Below are 21,811 nucleotides of genomic sequence, written 5' to 3'. Positions count from 1 at the left end.
TCAGTCCGAGGAGGAAGTGTGTCACTGCTTATCCTTAGGAGCTGCAGGTTTTTTTGAGATTTGCTTATGGGATTCCTTTCCTATCAGTTTAAAGAGGAGTCTGAATTAACATAAAAGTTTTTATTTTCTGTTTAGGTTACAATAAAAGGAAGAATGTGTCCGCACAGTGGCATGGGAAAATCTGTCTTTCTGCTGGAGGATATCGTTGAAGATGAGATGGGAGAAAATATTGCCTTGTCCACAGTCATGTGCTCAGTTGAGGAGTTGGCCTTGGCCCATTACAAGCAGCAGGGCTTTGATCAGGGTAATTTTATCAGTTATGTTCTAATGCAGGTAATTAAATGTAAACAGAACTGTACAGAAAAAGATTAGCTGAAGTCTTGCAATAAGTATAGCAGATGCATTATTGCTGGAGGAGAGTGACTCAGCAGTACTTTAAGCAATGCACTCTGGTGGAGAGAGTTGACAGATGTTATTCTGGGGAACACCTGTTTCCCATCCCTTGCTCTGTATAAGATCAGTTGTTTTTCATTGGTTTTCAGCAGTCAAAGGCTTTTGCTTTGGTACATCTTGTGAGGCAAAGAGAAGGTCAAAAGGGTGGATAGCATACATAACAACATAAGAAGATGCCATACTGGGTCAGGCCAAGCCAAAGGTCCATCAAGCCCAGCATCCTGTTTCCAACAGTGGCCAATCCAGGTTGCAAGTACCTGGCAAGTACCCAAACATTAAATAGATCCCTTGCTACTAATAGCAGTGGCTATTCCCTAAGAACTTATCCAAACCTTTTTTTAAACCTAGCTACAGTAACTGCACTAACCACATCCTCTGGCAACAATTTCCAGATCTTAATTGTGCAGAGAGTGAAAAAGAATTTTCGCCGATTTGTTTTAAATGTGCTACTTGCTAACTTCATGGAGTGACCCCCCCCCCAGTCCTTCTATTATCCGAAAGAGTAAATAACTGATTCACATTTACCCATTCTAGAGCTCTCATGATCTTATAGACCTGTCATATCCCCCCTCAACCGTCTCTTCTGTAAGCTGAACAGCCCTAACCTCTTTAGCCTTTCCTTATAGGGGAGCCATTCCATCCCCTTTATCATTTTGGTAGCCCTTCTCTGTACCTTCTCCAGTGCAACTATATTTTTTTGAGATGTGGCAACCAGCATTATACACAGTACTCAAGGTGTGGTCTCACCATAGAACGATACAGAGGTATTATGACATTTCTGTTTTATTCACCATTCCCTTTCTAATAATTCCTAACATTCTGTTTGCTTTTTTGACAGCCACAGCACACTGAGCCGTTCGATTTCAATGTATTATCCACTATGATGCCTAGATCTTTTTTCCTGGGTGGTAGCTCCTAATATTGAACCTAGCATCATGTAACTACAGTATGAGTTATTTTTTCCTATATGCATCACCTTGCACTCATAAATTTCATCTGCCATTTGGTTGCCCAATCTTCCAGTCTCGCAAGGTCCTCCTACAATTTATCACAGTCTGCTTGTGATTTAACTACTCTGAATAATTTTGTATCATCTGCAAATTTGACTACTTCACTCATCATATTCCTTTCCATATCATTTATAAATATATTGAAAAGCACCGGTCCAAGTACAGATCCCTGAGGTACTCCACTGTTTAACCCTTTCCACCTAGAAAATTGACCATTTAATCCTACTCTCTGTATCCTGGCTTTTAACCAGTTTGTAATCCTCGAAAGGACATCGCCTCTTATCCCTTGACTTTTTAGTTTTATTAGAAGCCTCTCATGAGGGACTTTGTCAAACGCCTTCTGAAAAGCCTTCTGAAAATCCTTCTGAAAATCCAAATTCCCAAAAAGTAGCCAGAAGCTAGAAATAAGCTAGGAGCAGTGTATACCTAAATAAAAGGTTGAATAGTTCAGCTCAGTTACTCACCTTGGAAAGGTGTTGAGGTAGTGTGATAGGGTTTGAATAGGGACCAACATTTGTTAATCAAGAGAGCAGTGAGTCACTCTGGCTGACTAACTGAAGTTAGACTGTTTGTATTTCCCAACCCTCCCACCCCTCGCCCACCCAACCCTAGCTCATCCCTTAATTTATAGGCAGGTGCCACTTTCACAAAAAAAAAAACAAAAACCATCAGCAAAAACTTTATTGAGAATTCGATCAGACCCTGGTAGGCCACTACCAGACACATAGTGAATTCACTAATACATTTAAAGGACGTTAGACACATTCCTACTCCCATAGCAACCTAAAACTTAACTAGGAACTGATCAAAATTGAGATGAAGGCAGCAGTCCAGCAGCAAGAGGGAAGCTTCCCAGTCTTTTGCATCGAGTGTCACATGTATGATTTTTAACCCACCGGTGAGAAGTTGTACATGTGCATGTGATGCAAAGAGCTCCTGGCTCTCAGAGAACGAGTCTGATCTCTGGAGGCTAGAGGGGCAGACCTGGAGGAGCTGAGGCAGAAAGAGAGGTATATAGATGAGACCTTCAGGGACATAGTAGTCAAGTCCCAACTTCAGACTGGCAGCCCTGGTGCTGCCTTGAAGGAAGAAGGTCTTATGATGGGAGAGCACCAACCAGGTGCAGCAGGAAAGGATCCTGTAGCAAGGACCTGCTCTCCAGGTGATGCATTGTCCTTTCGCACTGAGGATATCTCCCCAAGGCCTACTGCCCAGGAGGGAAGGATTAGGTCGGCCGTCATAGTTGGTGATTCGATTATTAGGAATGTAGATAGCTGGGTGGCTGGTGGGCGTGAGGATCGCCTGGTAACATGCCTACCTGGTGCGAAGGTGGCGGACCTCACGCGTCACCTAGATAGGATTTTAGACAGTGCTGGGGAGGAGCCGGCTGTCGTGGTACGTGTGGGCACCAACGACATAGGAAAATGTGGGAGGGAGGTTCTGGAAGCCAAATTTAGGCTCTTAGGTAGAAAGCTTAAATTCAGAACTTCCAGGGTAGCATTCTCTGAAAATGCTCCCTGTTCCACGCGCAGGTCAGCAGAGGCAGGCAGAGCTCCGAGTCTCAATGCATGGATGAGACGATGGTGCAAGGAAGAGGGATTCAGTTTTGTTAGGAACTGGGGAACCTTTTGGGGAAGGGGGAGTCTCTTCCGAAGGGATGGGCTCCACCTTAACCAGGGTGGAACCAGACTGCTGGCGCTAACCTTTAAAAAGGAGATAGAGCAGCTTTTAAACTAGAACAAAGGGGAAAGCCGACAGTCGCTCACCAGCGCATGGTTCGGAGAGAGGTATCTTCAAAGGATTCTAATGATGCATTAGAATTAGGGCAGCCCGACAGTGAGGTTCCAATAATTAGAAAAATAGTCCAAGTGCCTGTAACTAAAAACTCACCTGAGCTAAAAAATTCTAACTTATCCCTATCAATTAAAAAGCAGAATGAAAATACAAACAAAAAACAAACTTTGAAATGTTTGTATGCTAATGCCAGAAGTCTAAGAAGTAAGATGGGAGAATTAGAATGTATAGCAGTGAATGATGACATAGACTTAATTGGCATCTCAGAGACATGGTGGAAAGAAGATAACCAATGGGACAGTGCTATACCGGGGTACAAATTATATCGCAGTGACAGAGAGGAGCACCCGGGAGGAGGTGTGGCGCTTTATGTCCGGGGTGGCATAGAGTCCAACAGGATAAACATCCTGCATGAGACTAAATACAAAACTGAATCTTTCCCTGTACGTACCTGGATCAGTCCAAACAGTGGGTTATATCCCCCGACCAGCAGATGGAGTCAGAACAGAGTTTGAGAGCGTCAGCATATAGAGTAGTGCACCCTCTGCTGGAGCTCAGTATTCTTCTGACTCCAGCAGATGCGAGTAGGGGGATCCACTGGCTCCCCCAGATTGACAGGGTTTCTTCATTTTTAGTTATTTCTTTCTTTTTCTCCACAGTATTTCCCTGTCTTATGTTTCTCTTCATTTTGGATCCTTAAAGTTTAAAAAAAAAAAAAAAAAAGTTTTCAATTTTTGAGGAGGCGTGTGTCTGTGGCTTTGCCTTCTCTATTCTGTACTCCTTTCCTCTTCCGTTGGGGTAAGTGGAAGTTTTTGAGTTTCTTTCTCCACAGGTTTGCTTCTTTTTGGTGGTGCCCCATGGATGCCGGTGGTTCCGGCCGCTCCACGTGTCGTTGGGGGTCCCGCGGTTCGCAAGCTCCGCCCATGGGTGTGTGCTCAACTGAAACTGGGGTTTCCCCCGCAGTTACTGGACCCCTTCGGCGGGTTGTTAGGGCCATTTCCAGGCCCCCCCGCGGCACTAGCTCGTCTTTGCCCCCCCCCCCCCCCCCCCCCCGAGGCTTTTCTTTTTCCCGGTGCTGACATGCCGCGGTCCTTGAGGTGTGAGGCCTGCGGCGAGCCGGGGAATCAATTTCTGAGGGAGGGGCTTTGTGAGCGGTGCTACCCCGACGGGGAAGGCACCCTGCAGTCCTCCGGTGCGATTTCGGACCTGCCTCCTCCTCAGCCCGGGTGGCGCGGGCCGGCCACGACGCCGCCTTTGGCGGGAACGGCGGCCATTTTAGGGGGTCAGCGTGAGACTGACTCGCTCCCAGATGCAGACAGGATTGGTTGCACTGGCTCTCAACAGGCTTTGCCCCCGGCGGGAGGTTTGCCCGACCGGGGCTCCCAGGACGGTCCCCCCCCCAGGGATTCCAATCAGCTCTCCGTTTTTCTCACCTGACTTTATTCTGGCAATGCACATGGCTTATTTGCAGGGTATGGGAGCGCAGGCGCCTAATCCCCTGGGGGCCCCTCCCCCCAAGGTTCCTAAACTTGCTGTTGGTCTCACCGCCTCGTCCGTTACGCCTGGATCCCTGCCAGATCCCTCTCCCGTGCCACCCCGGCGTACCACGGGGGCGGCTTCGCCGGTGAGAGACGTCTCCCCGGAACCCCCGGAGGCGCATCCGGATGGACATACCGAGGGGGACGACCCTCGAGCCCTACGGATTTTTCAAAAAGAAGAGCTGGATGAACTCATCCACCATATTATTCAGGAGCTGGACCTCGACCCACCTCCAGATCCGCCGATCCCTGTGGCTCCTGCCGTCGCCACCTCGTCTCGCAAAGGGGATCCAGTTCTTGCCGCCCTCCATCCTAGGGCAAGAGCTTTCCCTATCCATGAGTCCTTCCTACAGCTTCTCACCAGGGACTGGGACACTCCCGAGGCGTCCTTGAAAGTCACACGCGCCATGGAAAAGCTATACCTGCTCCCTGAGGATTTTTTGGATCTTATCAAGGTGCCCAAGGTGGACTCAGCGGTGTCGGCAGTGACCAAGAGGACAACCATCCCGGTCACGGGGGGAACGGCCCTGCGGGATACACAGGACCGTAAACTAGAGACCTTCCTCAAGAGGGTCTTCGAAGTCTCCGCCCTAGGTATGCGGGCCGTGATGTGCAGTTCGCTCGCGCAAAGGGCCAGCTTACTCTGAGTACAGCAGCTTCTCACCTCTCAGGAATTGCCCTCCGAAGAGGCCGCCCAGGCGGACCGGCTGGAATCTGCCATAGCATACGGGGCGGACGCCCTGTATGATCTCTTTCGCGTAATGGCGCGGTCCATGGTTTCGGTTGTAGCAGCCCGACGGCTCTTGTGGCTTCGCAACTGGGCAGCGGATGCTTCCTCCAAGTCGAGCCTTGGCTCCCTCCCCTTTCGGGGGAAGTTCTTATTTGGAGAGGACCTGGATCAGATCATCAAGTCACTGGGGGAAAATTCGGTGCATCGGCTGCCGGAGGATAGACAGCGTTCCTTCAGATCATTTTCTTCCGGTAGAACCAGGGCCAGGGCACAGCGACGTTATAGGTCTTACCGACAGTCCGCTTCCCGGACACAGCAGACAAGATCCCAGCCTTGGTCTCGTTCCTTTTGTGGGCGGAGGCCCGCGAGAGAGGGTCCAGGGCAGGGAATTCCGCCCATAAAGTCATCCCAATGATACCAAAGGAGCCCACTTCTCACCTCCCCGGATCGGAGGCTGCCTCATGGACTTCTACGAGGAGTGGGCAGTTATCTCCACGGACCAGTGGGTGCTGGACACCATAAGAGACTGTTACGCCTTGGAATTTGTCCGCCCCCCGAGGGACCGGTTCATCTTCTCCCCCTGCGGTTCGGATCTCAAGAGGATAGCGGTTCAACAAACACTAGACCGACTGCAGGAAATAGGGGCCATCGTTCCCGTCCCCTTCGACGAGGTGGGCTTGGGCCACTTTTCCATTTACTTCATCGTTCCCAAAAAGGACGGTTCCTTTCGCCCCATCCTGGACTTGAAGGAGGTAAACAAGGCCCTCAGGGTCACCCGGTTCCGCATGGAGACTCTTCGATCAGTGATTGCCACAGTGCACAAGGGAGAATTCCTCGCTTCACTGGACCTCTCGGAAGCGTACTTGCACATTCCCATCCTGCCGGCTCACCGGCGGTATCTTCGCTTCAAGATTCTCGGTCAACACTTTCAGTTCAAGGCGCTTCCCTTCGGTTTGGTGACCGCACCTTGGACCTTCACAAAAGATCATGGTAGTGGTGGCGGCGGCCCTCCGCAAGGAGGGTATCCTAGTACATCCGTACCTAGACGACTGGCTGATTCGAGCGAAGTCCTTCTCACATGGTCAGACCTCAGTGGCCAGAGTAGTACAATTCCTACGCTCTCTGGGCTGGGTGGTGAACCTTCCAAAGAGTTTCCTTTTGCCCTCACAACACCTGGATTTCTTAGGAGTGAGCTTCGATACCCGGCGGGGTATGGTGTTCCTGCGCCAGGACAAGGCGCAAGCCCTGAGAGAGCATGTGTCTCGGTTTTCGGCTCTGGAAGAACCAACCGCCTGGAATTATCTGCAGCTCCTGGGAATAATGGCCTCCACCATCGACATGGTACCCTGGGCATTTGCACACCTGCGTCCACTGCAGGCGTCCCTACTATCCCGCTGGAAACCAGTCTCCCAGGAGTATCAGGTGATCCTGCCGCTTCCACCATTAGACAGGAAAAGCCTGGATTGGTGGCTTGTCCCCTCGCATCTGGCTCGGGGAGTCTCGCTCGAGGTTCCCAATTGGGTGGTGGTGACCACCGATGCCAGCCTCGTGGGATGGGGTGCCGTCTGCGAAAGAAGCGCCACTCAAGGGACTTGGATGCCAGAGGAGGCAAAGTGGCCGATCAATCGCCTAGAAACGAGAGCCGTGCGTTTCACTCTCCAGCGTTTTCTTCCCCTGGTGCGACACAGAGAGGTGAGGATCCTCTCGGACACCGCCACCTCCGTGGCCTACATCAATCGTCAAGGGGGGACAAGAAGCAAGCATGTCTCCCTCGAGTCTACTCCCCTGATGGAGTGGGCGGAGAGCAATCTTGTCCGGATAGCGGCCTCTCACATCGCCGGGGTGGACAATGTTCAGGCGGACTTCCTGAGTCGTCAACAGCTAGACCCCGGCGAGTGGGCGCTCTCCGAGGCAATGCATCTCATCATCCGTCGTTGGGGGACTCCACGCCTCGATCTAATGGCGACCTTTCTCAACGCCAAGGCTCCACGCTTCTTCAGCCGCAGAAGAGAGCGCGGCGCGGAGGGGGTGGATGCCCTCGCACTTCCGTGGCCGTCGGATCAACTGCTCTATGTGTTTCCTCCTTGGCCTCTGGTCGGCAAGGTTCTCCGCAGGTTGGAACATCATCAAGGGACTGTAATTCTCGTCGCCCTGGAATGGCCCCGTCGGCCATGGTTCGCAGATCTACTTCAGATGACGGTGGACGGCCCACTTCGCCTGTCCCATCTTCCTCATCTTCTGCGCCAGGGTCCGGTATTTTTCGAGCAGGCAGAACTCTTCTGTCTTGCGGCCTGGCTTTTGAACGGCGCCATCTCCGCCACAGAGGCTACCCGGAGACAGTGATCTCAACGATGCTTCGTTCCCGCAAGCCTTCGACCTCCGTCGCTTACGTTCGAGTTTGGGAAGGTCTTCGAAGCATGGTGCTCCGACCTGCGGAGTCCAAACCATGGAGGCGACTGTCCCACTGATCCTTCATTTCCTACAGGATGGTCTGATAAGGGTCTCGCCTATAATTCGCTCCGGGTTCAGGTGGCGGCCTTGAAATGTCTTGGTACAGAAGGACTGCTCTCTCTACCCCTTCAGACCGGATATCGCACGTTTTCTGAAGGTGCCACACACCTACGGCCACCGGTCAGAGGGATCCTTTCCCTTCTTGGAGCCTCAACTTGGTGCTGCAAAACGCTGTCGGGGGCCCTCCTTTTGAACCCCTGAGGGGGTCCTCCTCCCTCAAAGGATCTGACCCTCAAGACGGTTTTCCTGGTAGCCATCTCTTCTGCTTGCCGGATCTCAGAACTTCAAAGCCTTGTCCTGCCGGGACCCTTATCTGCGTTTCTCCGACTCCGGGGTTTCCCTTCGTACGGTGCCATCCTTCCTACCAAAGGTGGTCTCGGCCTTCCACGTCAATCAAACGGTGGAGTTTCTAGCGTTTGCTCCAGAGGAAACCCGGTCTCTCCGTTCCTGGACGTCAAGCGTGTACTGCTCCGTTACTTGGAGGATACCAATGACTTCCGGGTATCCGATCATTTGTTTGTCCTCTGGTCAGGATCGAGGAGAGGTTCTCAGGCATCTAAGACGACTATTGCTCGCTGGATAAAGGATGCCATCTCATCGACTTACATTACGGCGGGGCGGGTGCCGCCTCGCAGCGTCTCGGCTCATTCACGCGATCCCAAGTGGCGTCCTGGGCGGAATCCTCGCTCCGTTTTCCTCCCAGGAAATCTGCCATGCGGCGACATGGAAGTCGTTGCACACTTTTTCCAGACATTACAAGACTACACACCTGGCGCCTCAGTGCACGGGTTCTTTTGGCGATCAAGGTTCTCCGAGCAAGTCTCTCAGGACCCCACAGCGATTTAGGGAAGCTTGGGTACATCCCACTGTCTGGACTGATCCAGGTACGTACAGAGAAAAGAAAATTATTCCTACCTCTAATTTTCATTCCTGTAGTACCATGGATCAGTCCAGACGCCCGCCACTAGGGTTTCATTAGGTCCTGCTCGGATTCTTCCAGGTATCTTTCATTCTGTTGTCCTCTGATTATTGTTACTGTTCATAGCTCCTCACAAGTTGACTGTTGCTGGTCCGTTGACCGTTTGTTTACTTATATCTTTCTCTGTTCCTTTTTGGGAACGGTTCTGGATCCAAAATGTTTTGTGTTTTGCTTTTGGGCCTTTGCTATGCGTAATACTGAGCTCCCAGCAGAGGGTGCACTACTCTATATGCTGACGCTCTCAAACTCTGTTCTGACTCCATCTGCTGGTCGGGGGATATAACCCACTGTCTGAACTGATCCATGGTACTACAGGAACGAAAATTAGCAGGTAAGGAATAATTTTCTTTTATGGGTAGAAATCCCTTGTGTGTCAGGGAAGACTATAGTGATAGGGGTATACTACCGTCCACCTGGTCAAGATGGTGAGACAGACAGTGAAATGCTAAGAGAAATTAGGGAAGCTAACCAAATTGGTAGTGCGGTAATAATGGGAGACTTCAATTACCCCAATATAGACTGGGTAAATGTATCATCGGGACACGCTAGAGAGATAACGTTCCTGGATGGAATAAATGATAGCTTTATGGAGCAATTGGTTCAGGGAACCGACGAGAGAGGGAGTCAATTTTAGATCTAATTCTCAGTGGAGCACAGGACTTGGTGAGAGAGGTAACGGTGGGTGGGGCCCGCTTGGCAATAGTGATCATAATATGATCAAATTTGATTTAGTGACTGGAGAGGAACAGTGTGCAAATCCAAGGCTCTCGTGCTAAACTTTCAAAAGGGAAACTTTGATAAAATGAGAAAATTGTTAGAAAAAACTGAAGGAGCAACTACAAAAGTAAAAAATGTCCAGGAGGCGTAGTCATTGTTAAAAAAATACCATTCTAGAAGCACAGTCCTAGATGTATTCCACAACATTAAGAAAGGTGGAAAGAAGGCAAAATGATTACCGGCATGGTTAAAAGGGGAGGTGAAAGAAGCTATTTTAGCCAAAAGATCTTCATTCAAAATTGGAAGAAGGATCCAACAGAAGAAAATAGGATAAAGCATAATGTTGGCAAGTTAAATGAAAGACTGGATAGACAGGCTAAGAGAGAATTTGAAAAGAAGTTGGCTGTAGAGGCAAAAACTCACAGTAAAAACTTTAAAAATATATCCGAAGCAGAAAGCCTTTGAGGGAGTCAGTTGGACCGTTAGATGATTGGGTTTAAAGGGGCACTTAGAGAAGATAAGGCCATCGCGGAAAAGATTAAATGATTTCTTTGCTTCTGTTTTACTGAAGAGGATGTTGGGGAGGTACCCGTAATGGAGAAGGTTTTCATGGGTAATGATTCAGATGGACTGAATCAAGATCACGGTGAACCTAGAAGATGTGGTAGGCCTGATTGACAAACTGAAGAGTAGTAAATCACCTGGACTAGATGGTATATACCCCAGAGTTCTGAAGGAACTAAAAAATGAAATTTCAGACCTATTAGTAAAAATTTGTAACCTATCATTAAAATCATCCATTGTACCTGAAGACTGGAGGATAGCAAATGTAACCACAGATATTTAAAAAGGGCTCCAGGGCGATCCGGGAAACTACAGACCGGTTTAGCCTGACTTCAGTGCCAGAAAAATAGTGGAAAGTGTTCCAAACATCAGAATCACAGAACATATAGAAAGACATGGTTTAATGGAACAAAGTCAGCATGGCTTTACCCAGGGCAAGTCTTGCCTCACAAATCTGCTTCACTTTTTTGAAGGAGTTAATAAACATGTGGAGAAAGGTGAACCGGTAGATGTAGTATACTTGATTTTCAGAAGGCGTTTGGACAAAGTTTCTCATGAGAGGCTTCTAGGAAAAGTAAAAAGTCATGGGATAGGTGGCGATGTCCTTTTGTGGATTGCAAACTGGCTAAAAGACAGGAACAGAGAGTAGGATTAAAATGGACAATTTTCTCAGTGGAAGGGAGTGGACAGTGGATTGCCTCAGGGATCTGTATTGGGACCCTTACTTTTCAATATATTTATAAATGATCTGGAAAGAAATATGACAGAGTGAGATAATCAAATTTGCAGATGACTCAAAATTGTTTAGAGTAGTTAAATCACAAGCAGATTGTGATAAATTGCAGGAAGACCTTGTGAGACTGGAAAATGGGGCATCCAAATGGCAGATGAATTTAATGTGGATAAGTGGCAAGGTGATGCAATTAGGGAAAAATAACCCATGCTATAATTAACAATGTTGGGCTCCATATTAGGCGCTACAAAACCCAGAAAGAGATCTAGAGGCGTCATAGTGGATAACACATTGAAATCGTCGGTTCAGTGTGCTGCGGCAGTCAAAAAAAAGCAAACAGAATGTGGGAATTATTTGAAAGGGAATGGTGATAAAAACGGAAAATGTCATAATGCCTCTGTATCGCTCCATGGTGAGACAGCACCTTGAATACTGTGTACAATTCTGGTCGCCGCATCTCAAAAAAGATATAATTGCGATGGAGAAGGTACAGAGTAGGGATACCAAAATGATAAAGGGAATGGAATAGCTCCCCTATGAGGAAAGACTAAAAGAGGTTAGGGCTGTTCAGCTTAGAGAAGAGATGGCTGAGGGGGATATGATAGAGGTGTTTAAAATCATGAGAGGTCTAGAATGGGTAGATGTGAATCGGTTATTTACTCTTTCGGATAGTAGAAAGACTAGGGGGCACTCCATGAAGTTAGCATGGGGCACATTTAAAACTAATCGGAGAAAGTTCTTTTTTACTCAGTGCACAATTAAACTCTGGAATTTGTTGCCAGAGGATGTGGTTAGTGCAGTTAGTATAACTGTGTTTAAAAAAAGATTGGATAAGTTCTTGGATGAGAAATCCATTACCTGCTATTAAATTCACTTAGAGAATATCCACTGCCATTAGCAGTGGTAACATGGAATAGACTTAGTTTTGGGGTATTTGCCAGGTTCTTATGGCCTGGATTGGCCACTGTTGGAAACAGGATGCTGGGCTTGATGGACCCTTGGTCTGACCCAGTATAGCATTTTCTTATGTTATGTTCCTAGTGTGTAGACAGATGGACTCATTATCAGTGGGTTTATGCTCCCCTGCCAGCAGATGGAGACGGAGCAAGCTGATATCACAGTATACATAATCCTGCAGTGACCCCAGCTTGCCAGTATTCTCCGTCTCCAGCAGATGATGGACGTGCATCTCCCTATGGGGATTGCTTTGAGCTTTTTGGAAGGAGAAATTTGAAATTCTAAATACAGGAAAAGAAAGCCCTGCTCTCCTGTGGTAATACCTAGAGGTCCCGCCCCCATTTGAGAATTCCTGAGGTGATTTCCTTGGTCCCTCAGAGATGTGCCGTGGTCCAGTAGCTGGGTTTCCCGGCGTGGACTTAGCTGTCAGTTCAGCTGAAAGGCAGCGGGTGCAGGAGGCTGAGCACAGCGGTGATGGCAAATGCCCTCTCCCCCCACAGCTGGAGACTGTCTCTGTACTCAGCCAGTAAGTGCTGAGCTCAGGTAAGGATTAAAAAAAAAAAAAAAAGGAGAAAGTTTTTATCTTGAATCAGAGACAGTTAGAGGAGTTTCAGGACTTCTGGTCTCTTTGCTCGGCATGCCGTACCGATGTTCGTTCCCGCTTCCTTTGTGGCTGGGGACCTGGGTATCCTGGCGGGTTGAGTGGCTCCCATTGGGCTAGGCTCCGTACTTAGGCCTTTTTCTTGCATGCCTCGTGGTAGGCCGCGGTGCTCTTGTGTGTGTTTTGCTGCCCTCTATAGGCCATCAGTGTGCACAGTGCTTCGGCTCTGCACACGCGTTGTGTGCTCGGTTTTTGGGTGCGCTTGTTACACAAAATTTTTCCCTGTTCTCATGCTTAACTTGGTGCACAGGTTGAGCGTGCGCTTTGCTGCGCTTTCTTCTAGGTGCTTATTTTTTGTGCCCATTCATTTTTGATTGCGAGCTATTCTGATGCATGTTTACTGCCACGATGGCACCGGTAAGCAAGAAGCCTAAGCATCTTCCTATTTGTGTTACCTGTTGTATTAGGGTTTCTCAGCCTGACCTGGCTTCTAACCTGTGTCAGTGCTGATCAGATGCTCAGGGAGCGTTGTCTTCCTCTGATTTTGCTAAGCTTGGATCCTCCCATTCTGATGATGGGTTAGTCATGGCCTTGACTGGGGGGATGCCAGATCTAGATTCTCCCTTGACTGCCTCCTCCGCTGGCAAGGGCAGTTCTGTGGGACCAGCTCCAGTTCCTTCTGGGCTTGGTCTGGACCCGGCTGCTTTTTCTTGGGTGGAATTTTTTCAAGGCTTACAAGTCTTTCTTCAGGAGCAGTCCTCCACTTCCCACATTCCTGTCCGGTCGGACCCTAAGCCAGTGGCTCCACTCTCTTCCAGTTGTATGCTTAAGCACTGGGGCTCGCCTTGGCTCCCTATGGGTTTTCCCAACAGGAATCTGGATGGCACTGATGATGAGGTTGATCTGGATTCCCTGGAAGATGGGGAAATTCCTCCAGGGCTGGAACCATATCGAACCATGTTGTGGTTCTTTCATAGAGATGAACTGCCAGCCCTAATTTCCCAGACTTTGAAGCAGCTGGGTGTTCCTGGTTCAGATGCTATGTCAGAGCCGAGGAAGAATCCCATTTTGGTTTCTTACGTAAAGCCTCTTGTTTTTTCCAGTGATGGATGCCATCCAGGAATTGATTGACCTAGAATGGGATGTCCCAGAGGTAAATTTTAAAAGGGATCTGACATTGGAAGGCCTGTACCCCCTGGATCCAGCTGTGAGAGAGTGGTTGCGGTTTCCCAAAGTGGATGCTCTGGTATATGCCATGCCTAAGTGCTCGACTATCCCCATAAAGGGAGGGAGTGGTCTTGAAGGATGTTCATGATAGAAGGATTGAGGCTATTCTTAAGTAAGCCTTTGAGGCAGTGGCAATGAATTTACAGATCGCCTCCTGTTGCGCTAGTGGCGAGATTTTGTCTGCTTCTCTCTCAGGAGGTTAATGAGTCTGGAAGGAATTCCAGAGCAGTTATGGAGCCTACTGCCGCCTTTTCAGCAGATGCAGGCTGTGATTTGGTCCAGACCTCGGCCAGAGTAGTGGCTTTGGTGAAATTGGTGAGCTGAGACATCTTCCAAAATCAATCTTACCAAGATGCCCTTTAAAGGCTTGCTTTTGTTTGGGAGCGAGTTGGAGAAACTGGCCAGTAAGTGGGGCGGGTTGCCGGAGGATAAGAAATAGTTATAGCATCCCTTTGGTATGAGGGTTTGTTTTTGGGGTTCCAGGCATTTTAGTCCCTACAGAGGGATGACCTTTCAGCAGACTCGGCCTTTCAGTAGGTCTTAGTCCGTTCGTCCCCGGCAGCCCAGGAGAGGAGCAAGCTTGGGTGGTGGACCTTCCTGAGCATCCCAATGAAGGATTGCCATCCCACCTTCTGGAATAGGAAATAGGGAGATGTGTCTGTTTTTTTTTTTTATCGGAGGTGAGTTGAGATCACGTCGGACCAGTGGGTCCTGGAGGTCATACGCAAAGGGAATGCACTGGAATTCCGCAGTATTCCTCGGGACGTGTTCATGGTGTCCCCTTGCCATTCCCCGCAGAAGAAGCAGGCAGTGGAGTTGACTCTTCAAAGGCTTCTCAGACTGAGGGCTGTGGTTCCAGCGCCCACGTCTCAAGAAAGTATGGGGCTCCTTTTGTCCCATCTTGTCTCAAGAAAGTAAGGAGGGCTCCTTTTGTCCCATCTTGGATCTCAAAAGGTTCAACCATCACTTGAAGGTGACTCATTTTCAATGGAAACCTTACACTCTGTAATAAGGATGGTGCAGTCGGGGGAATTTCTGACCTCCTTGGATCTTGCCTTCATATTCCCATCTGATTGGAACACCAACGCTTTCTACAATTTGCAGTGTGTTGGAGCACCATTATCAGTTTCGGGTGCTGCCTTTTGGTCTCACCACCACTCCCAGAACATTTTCCAAGATTAAGGTGGTGGTAGCGGTAGCCTTGTGAAAAGAAGGAATCCTGGTGCGCCCGTATTTGGAGGACTGGCTGATACGAGCCAAGTTTCAGGAAGAGAGCCGCCTAGTGACACACAAGGTGATCTCTTTATTGCAGGAGCTTGATTGGGTGGTGACCTTACCAAGAACAATCTTCAACCATCCCAATCGTTGGAGTATCTGGGGGTTCGATTGGACATGGGACAGGACAGGGTTTTTCCTGCCGGAAGTTCAGATCCAGAGATTGATGTCTTAGGTACATCAGTTGATGAACACCATATTCCTGATGGTGTGGTCCTACCTACAGGTATTCGGTTTGATGGCATCTACCCTGAAAGTGGTGCCGTGGGCAAGAGCGCATATGTGTCATCAGTGTTCTCTTCTTTCTCATTGGAACCCGCAATCTCAGGATTATGCAGTTCGGCTCCACTTGCCGATGGAAATCTGCTCCCGCTTCCAGTGGTGGTTGCAGGAGTATCATCTGAGAAAGAGAGTTCCCTTGTCCTCTCCAGCCTCGTTGGTACTCACGACAGATGCAAGTCTCCATGGTTGGGGGCTTACTGTCTGGAATTAAAGGCCCAAGGGCACTGGAATGCCGAGGAGTCCTTCTGGAAAATCAATCACCTGGAGGCCTGGGCGGTATGGCTGGGATGCTTGAGGTTCAGCCACAGGCTGTGGAATCAATCAGTTCACGTGATGTCGGACAACACGACGATGGTGGCCTATATCAATCGCCAGGGAGGAACCAAGAGCGAGCAAATGTCTCAGGAAATAGACCAACTGATGGAATGGGTGGAAGGTCATCTGTAGATGATCTCAGCCTCTCATATTGCAGGAAAAGATAATGTAAGAACAGACTTTCTCAGTAGGGAGAGTCTGGATCCAGGAAAGTGGGTGTTGTCAGCTAAGGCATTTCAGCTGATTGTGGATCGCTGCGGCCTTCTGTTCCTAGACCTGCTGGTGACTTCTCGAAGTGTGAAGGTTCCTCACTTCTACAGTTACAGGAGAAATCCATGGTCCCTGGGAATAGACGCTCTTGTATAGGTCTGGCCGGAAGACAGATTGCTTTATACCTTTCCTCTGTGGCCCTTGCTGTGCAGGATAATTCGCAAGATCAAAGGCCACAGGGGCTAGTACCCCTGGTGGCACCGGACTGGCCCAGGCGTCCTGTGGTATGCAGATTTGCGACCACTCCTGGTGGAGGCTCCCCTTCATCTTCCGCCGCACACGGATCTGCTTCAGCAGGGACCATTTCTTCACGAGGATGTGACTCGTTTCTGTCTTACTGTTTGGCTCTTGAGAGGGCTCACCTGTTAAAGCATGGTTATTCTTCTGCGGTGATTGCTACTTTACTCCGCACTCGCAAGTTCTCCACTTCCTTGGCTTATGTGCGGGTTTGGAGAGTTTTTGAGGCCTGGTATGAGGAGTGGGGTGTTCTTCCTTGTTCAGTTAAGATCCCTCTCATTCTGGATTTTTTGCAGGATGGATTGAATAAAGGCTTGGCCCTCAATTCCTTGAAGGTACAGGTTGTGGCTCTGGCCTGTTTCAGTTGTTGACTTAGAAGACTGTGTTCCTGATGGCTATATATTCTGCACATCTGATTTCTGAGCTGCAGGCCTTGTCTTGCTGGGAGCAGTTCCTTTGGGTGACTCCGGGGGGGCGTTACAGCTATGTATTGTTCCATCCTTCTTGCTTAAGGTAGTCTCGGACTTTCATTAGAATCAGTCCATTTCCTTGCCATCCCTGGATAAGGTCAGGGATGAGGAGGAGTTTCGCCTTTTGTGCTCCTTGGATGTTGTGTGGTATCTGAAGGTCTCTGAGTCTTTTTGAAAGATGGATTGCCTGCCTGTTCTCCATGGCGGGAGTAAGCAGGGTGCTCGCCTTCGTGGGCTACCATAGCTAGTTGGATTAAGGAGGTGGTCACAGCCGCGTATGTGGATGCTGAAAGGTCGTTGCTTACTCAGGTTAGGGCTCATTCCACTAGGGCTCAGGCAGTGTCATGGGCAGAGGTTAGTCGATATCTGCTGAGCTGAAATTATGGTCCTCCTTACTCACTTTTTCCAGGTTTTATCATCTGGATATGCAGGCCCAAGAGGATGCAGCCTTTGCACGTGTGGTGTTGACTGGATCGCGGGCAGCCTTCCACCCTGTTGGGGAGTAGCTTTGGTACATCCCACTGGTCCTGAGTCCATCTGTCTACACGCTAGGAAATGGAGAAATTACTTACCTGATAATTTCATTTTCCTTAGTGTAGACAGATGGACTCAGCATCCTGCCCTTGGCTGCCACATGAGTGTGTCAGTAGTCCTCCTGTGGGGCTCTGTGTCTCAAGGGATTCCTGGTAAGTGTTTATCCAGTCCCTAGATTGGGGTACCTAGAATCTTATGTGAGTTCAGTGTTTATGGTTGGTTGAGTACAGATCTGGTTACCTGTTTTTAATCATGTTTTTAATCAAACATTTTGGTAGTCTGTCCATAGTTGCTTTTGAAGAGAATACTGGCAGGCTGGGGTCACTGCAGGGTTATGTATACTGTGACGTCAGCTTGCTCCATCTCCATTTGCTGGCAGGGGAGCATAAACCCACTGGTCCTGAGTTTATCTGCCTACACTAAGGAAAACAAAATTATCAGGTAAGTAATTTCTCCAACACTACATCTACCAGTTCACCTTTATCCACGTTTATTAATCTGTTCAAAAAAATGAAGCAGATTTGTGAGGCAAGACTTCCCTTGGTTAAATCCGTGCTGACTGTGTTCCATTAAACTATGTCTTTCTATGTGCTCTGTGATTTTGATCTTTATAATAGTTTCCACGATTTTTCCCAGCACTGAAGTCAGGCTCACCGGTCTAGTTTCCTGGATAACCCCGGAGCCCTTTTTAAATATTGGGGTTACATTGGCCACACTCCAGTCTTCAGGTACAATGGATGATTTTAATGATAGGTTACAAATTTTAACTAATAGATCAGAAATTTCATTTTTGAGTTCCTTCAGAACTCTGGGGTGCATACTATATCTGGTCCAGGTGATTTTCTACTCTTTAGTTTGTCAATTTGGCCTACTATATCTTCCAGGTTCACAGTGATTTGGTTCAGTTCATCTGACGATCACCCTTGAAAATCATATTTATTTGATGAGTTTTATATACCGTTATTCGGTAGAGCCATCATAACGGTTTACAAAAGTATACATTTATCTTGTAACTGAGCAGTAATAAGAACGTTAAACAGATTCTTAACAGTTGGGTAGCAGTACAAAACCAGTTAAACCATTTAAACAATATCAGAGAAATGGATATCAAGTCCAGAAGGAATTATTAGGATAGAAGGGGAGGGCATGCAGGTACAGGGAGATGGGGGTGAATTAAGCGGTAAACAATTGAGAGTTCAGTTGAGAGTCGGGATGATTAGATGATTTAAAGTCAGTGAGGAATTTTGCGGAACATTAGTGTTATCCAGAACTGGTATCTCCCCAACATCCTCATTAGAAAACACAGAAGCAAATAATTCATTTTGTCTTTTACATTATGTATGTGTGCCTGTAAACTGCCTAGACGGATATGTAAATGTCACTTTGTGCAGTATATAAAAACTTTTAAATAAATAAATAAATTTAGTCTTTCTGCAATGGCCTTATCTCCCTTAAGAGCCCCTTTTAACTCCTCGATCATCTAACAGACTCCTTCGCAGGTTTCCTGCTTCGGATATATTTTAAAAAGTTTTTATTATGAGTTTTTGCCTCTACGGCCAATGTCATTTCAAATTCTCTCTTAGCCTGTCTTATCAATGTTTTACACTTAACTTGACAGTGCTTATGCTTTTTCCTATTTTCTTCCGATGGATCCTTCTTCCAATTTTTGAAGGAAGTTTTTTTTTGGCTAAAATAGCCTGTTCACCTCACCTTTTAACCATGCCAGTAATCGTTTTGCCTTCCTTACACCTTTCTTAATGTGTGGAATACATCTGGACTGCATTCTAAGATTGTATTTTTAAACAATGTCCAGTGGCACTCAAATTCATTCTGTGCAGCTATCTTCCCTCTTCTCTGGAAACTGCTATGCCATTGCTGATCATCCTATGCTGTGCCCCAGATGCATAGCAAGAGGAAACAGTTCCCTGTACGTACCTGGATCAGTCCAGACTCCTGGGTTTTGCCCCCCCCTCTAGCCAATGGAGACAGAAGTTTACCAAACAAAACTCCGCCTTACATAGGATGGTGCCACCTACAGTCTGGCAGTATTCTTCTGCCTCCAGGCCTAGTTTGTGTTTTGAGACAGGGTAGTTAAGTATTTAAAAAATTTTAAAAGACAGCATCAGGAGCACTGGTTTGCTAGGGACCGAGGAGAGTTGCCTGCAGGTCACAGTCGTAGCCTCCCAGGGGGTGGTAAGGCAGCTGAGGTACTGGGTGGTTAGCCACGATTGCCAGCTTGTGGAGGTTGCTGGGGGTGATACCGGGGAACCCGGCTCACTCCCCCCAGCTTGATCCAGGACCCGGAGGCTTTTGGTCAGGTATTTAAATTAAAAAAAAAAAATTGAAAAGTTCTTTTAACTGTGCGGCTCAACTCTTCCTTCTCTCCGGTCGTGTTGGGGACACTTTGCGAGCCATTTCGCTGCTTCCTGAAGGAGTCAGGGGTGTTTGTTTAGTAGCAGCATGCCGTGCTGGGCCGCGTATAGGGCCTGCGGTGCCAAGTGGCTGCATTTGTCGTGTGAGGGGGTGTGCGCGAGCTGTCTTCCGGGGGAGAGGGAGCCTCTATGACTCAGGGTAGGGTCTTGCTGCAGGTCCAGATGGTGACAGGCGCTTTTGGGGAGCTGCAGTCCCTGGCCTCCGGCCCGTTCCCGCAAAGCGCGGGAACGGGCGCCATTTTAGGTGCAATGAGGTCAGTGTCAGAAGGAGCAGGCGCCATTTTGGCTCCGGGGCACAGATGGCGCACGGGGAGGAGGACCCTCCACCGCATTTGTCACCACAGCGCAGGGTCCCTGAGGGGGACAAATCTGCGGAACCTGGCTTGAATACCGATGGGGACCCAGATGAGGAGGGGGATGACTTGTCCTCTGATTCTTCTTTTTCATTGGACTTTATTTTACTTATGCATAAGGCCCGGAAGGCGGGAAAAAAGAGGCCTCATAGTCAGGACTCCCTGTCAGGGCCCTGGAAGCAAGCCAAGTCCGTCCAGGACCAGGGTCTCTCAGGGGGACAGCGTTCTTTTAGCACCCGGACTCCGGTGGCGGATCCGGATACATCTTCTGACTCGGAGGACCAGGACGACCAAGATTTACCTGCCCAGCCCCCGAGGGGGGTTGAAGGGGATGCCGAGCACCCGCAGGGTAGTCTGCAGGGAACCCATGGGGTGGACGGCGACGACCCGAAGGTTGTTCGTCTGTTTAGGAGAGATGAACTGGGTCCACTGATTCCGGCTATCCTTGGAGAGTTAGGTATCCAGCTGCCCCAAGAAGAGTCTAGGTTAGGAGCTACAGACCCAGTGGTGTTAGGCCTGAGGGGTCCACATTCGGCCTTCCCTTTCCACTTTTCGGCAACAGATTTGCTCTTCAAGGAGTGGGACACTCCAGATCTGGGCCTTAAGGTGGCAGAGGCAATGGATAAACTTTACCCCCTACCGGAGGAGGCCTTGGAATTGTTAAGAGTTCCTAAAGTGGACACAGCTGTGGCTGCGGTTACGAAAAAGACTGCCATGCCGGTTACTGGGGGGACGGCGCTGAAGGATTTACAGGATCGCAAGCTGGAGGTTCAGCTCAAGAGAAGATCTTCGAGGTGTCCGCGCTGGGGATTCGCACGGCAACGTAGAGTAATTTTTCCTTGTGCGCCGGCCTTCACTGGGTTCAACAGCTGCTGGCCAATGAGTTACTTTCTCAAGAGGAAGCACTCCAAGCAGGGCAACTCGAGGCGGTGATTGCCTACAGTGCAGATGCCTTTTATGATTTGCTTTGCACTTCAGCCAGATCCATGGTGTCGGCCGTGTCAGCGAGACATTTGTTGTGGCTTCGCAACTGGACGGTGGATGTGTCCTCCAAATCGCAGCTGGGATCTTTGCCATTTAAGGGCAAGCTATTGTTCGGAAAAGAACTGGAGGATCTGATTCAGTCCTTAGGAGAGAATAAGGTGCATCGGCTGCCTGAAGATAGACCGAAGCCGAGGGGGTCCTTTACTTCCAGGTCTCGATTTTGAGGAGCTCGGAGGCCTCGGACTTCCAGGGGGTCCGTTTCGTCCTTTCGACACAATGCCAGCAGACAGCAGGCATATTCTCAAGCCTTTCGAGGCAGACGCTTTGGGAAACCTGGTTCCGGTCAGACCGTGTCTAGCGGTAAGCCCTCCCAATGATGTGCGGCCGGTCCATTCCTCGGTTCCAGTGGTGGGAGGCAGATTGTCTCTGTTTTACGAGGAGAGGGCCAAAATCACGTCGGATCAGTGGGTTCTCACTGTGATAAGACGTGGTTACGAGTTAGATTTTGCATGCCGGCCCAACCAGCAATTTCTGGTTTCTCCTTGCGGTCTTGCAACAAAACGCAGGGTGGGAAAGGAAACGCCACAGCGCCTTTTCGACCTCGGCGCCATTGTTCCAATACCATCAGCGGAGCTTCGCCGAGGTCGGTATTCCATTTACTTCGTGGTGCCAAAAAAAGAGGGAACGTTTCGACCCATACTCGATCTCAAAAGGGTCAACAAGTGTCTACGTATTCCTCGGTTCCGTATGATTGCGTCTACGTATTCCTCGGTCCTTGATTGCGTCGGTCCGACAGGAAGAGTTCCTTGCGTCCCTCAATCTCACAGAGGCATATCTACACATCG

At 48.9% G+C, this 21,811-nt stretch overlaps 1 protein-coding gene across 4 annotated transcripts in view; it reads left to right on the top strand.

Moving 5' to 3' along the window:
- Positions 1–21,811, top strand: part of FAN1 (FANCD2 and FANCI associated nuclease 1) — a 149,680-nt gene that overhangs the window by 66,099 nt on the left and 61,770 nt on the right. For all 4 annotated transcript variants that reach the window (XM_029574765.1, XM_029574764.1, XM_029574763.1 and 1 more), the window contains exon 10: positions 136–304. In XM_029574765.1, the coding sequence (XP_029430625.1) occupies positions 136–304 (169 nt within the window). The remainder of the gene's footprint in view (positions 1–135; positions 305–21,811) is intronic.

The sequence above is a fragment of the Rhinatrema bivittatum genome, chromosome 13 (assembly GCF_901001135.1).
Source record: "Rhinatrema bivittatum chromosome 13, aRhiBiv1.1, whole genome shotgun sequence".
Taxonomy (NCBI): Eukaryota; Metazoa; Chordata; class Amphibia; order Gymnophiona; family Rhinatrematidae; genus Rhinatrema; species Rhinatrema bivittatum.
The sequence above is the reverse complement of the archived record's forward strand: the minus strand, read 5'-3'. Positions and strand labels throughout refer to the sequence as shown.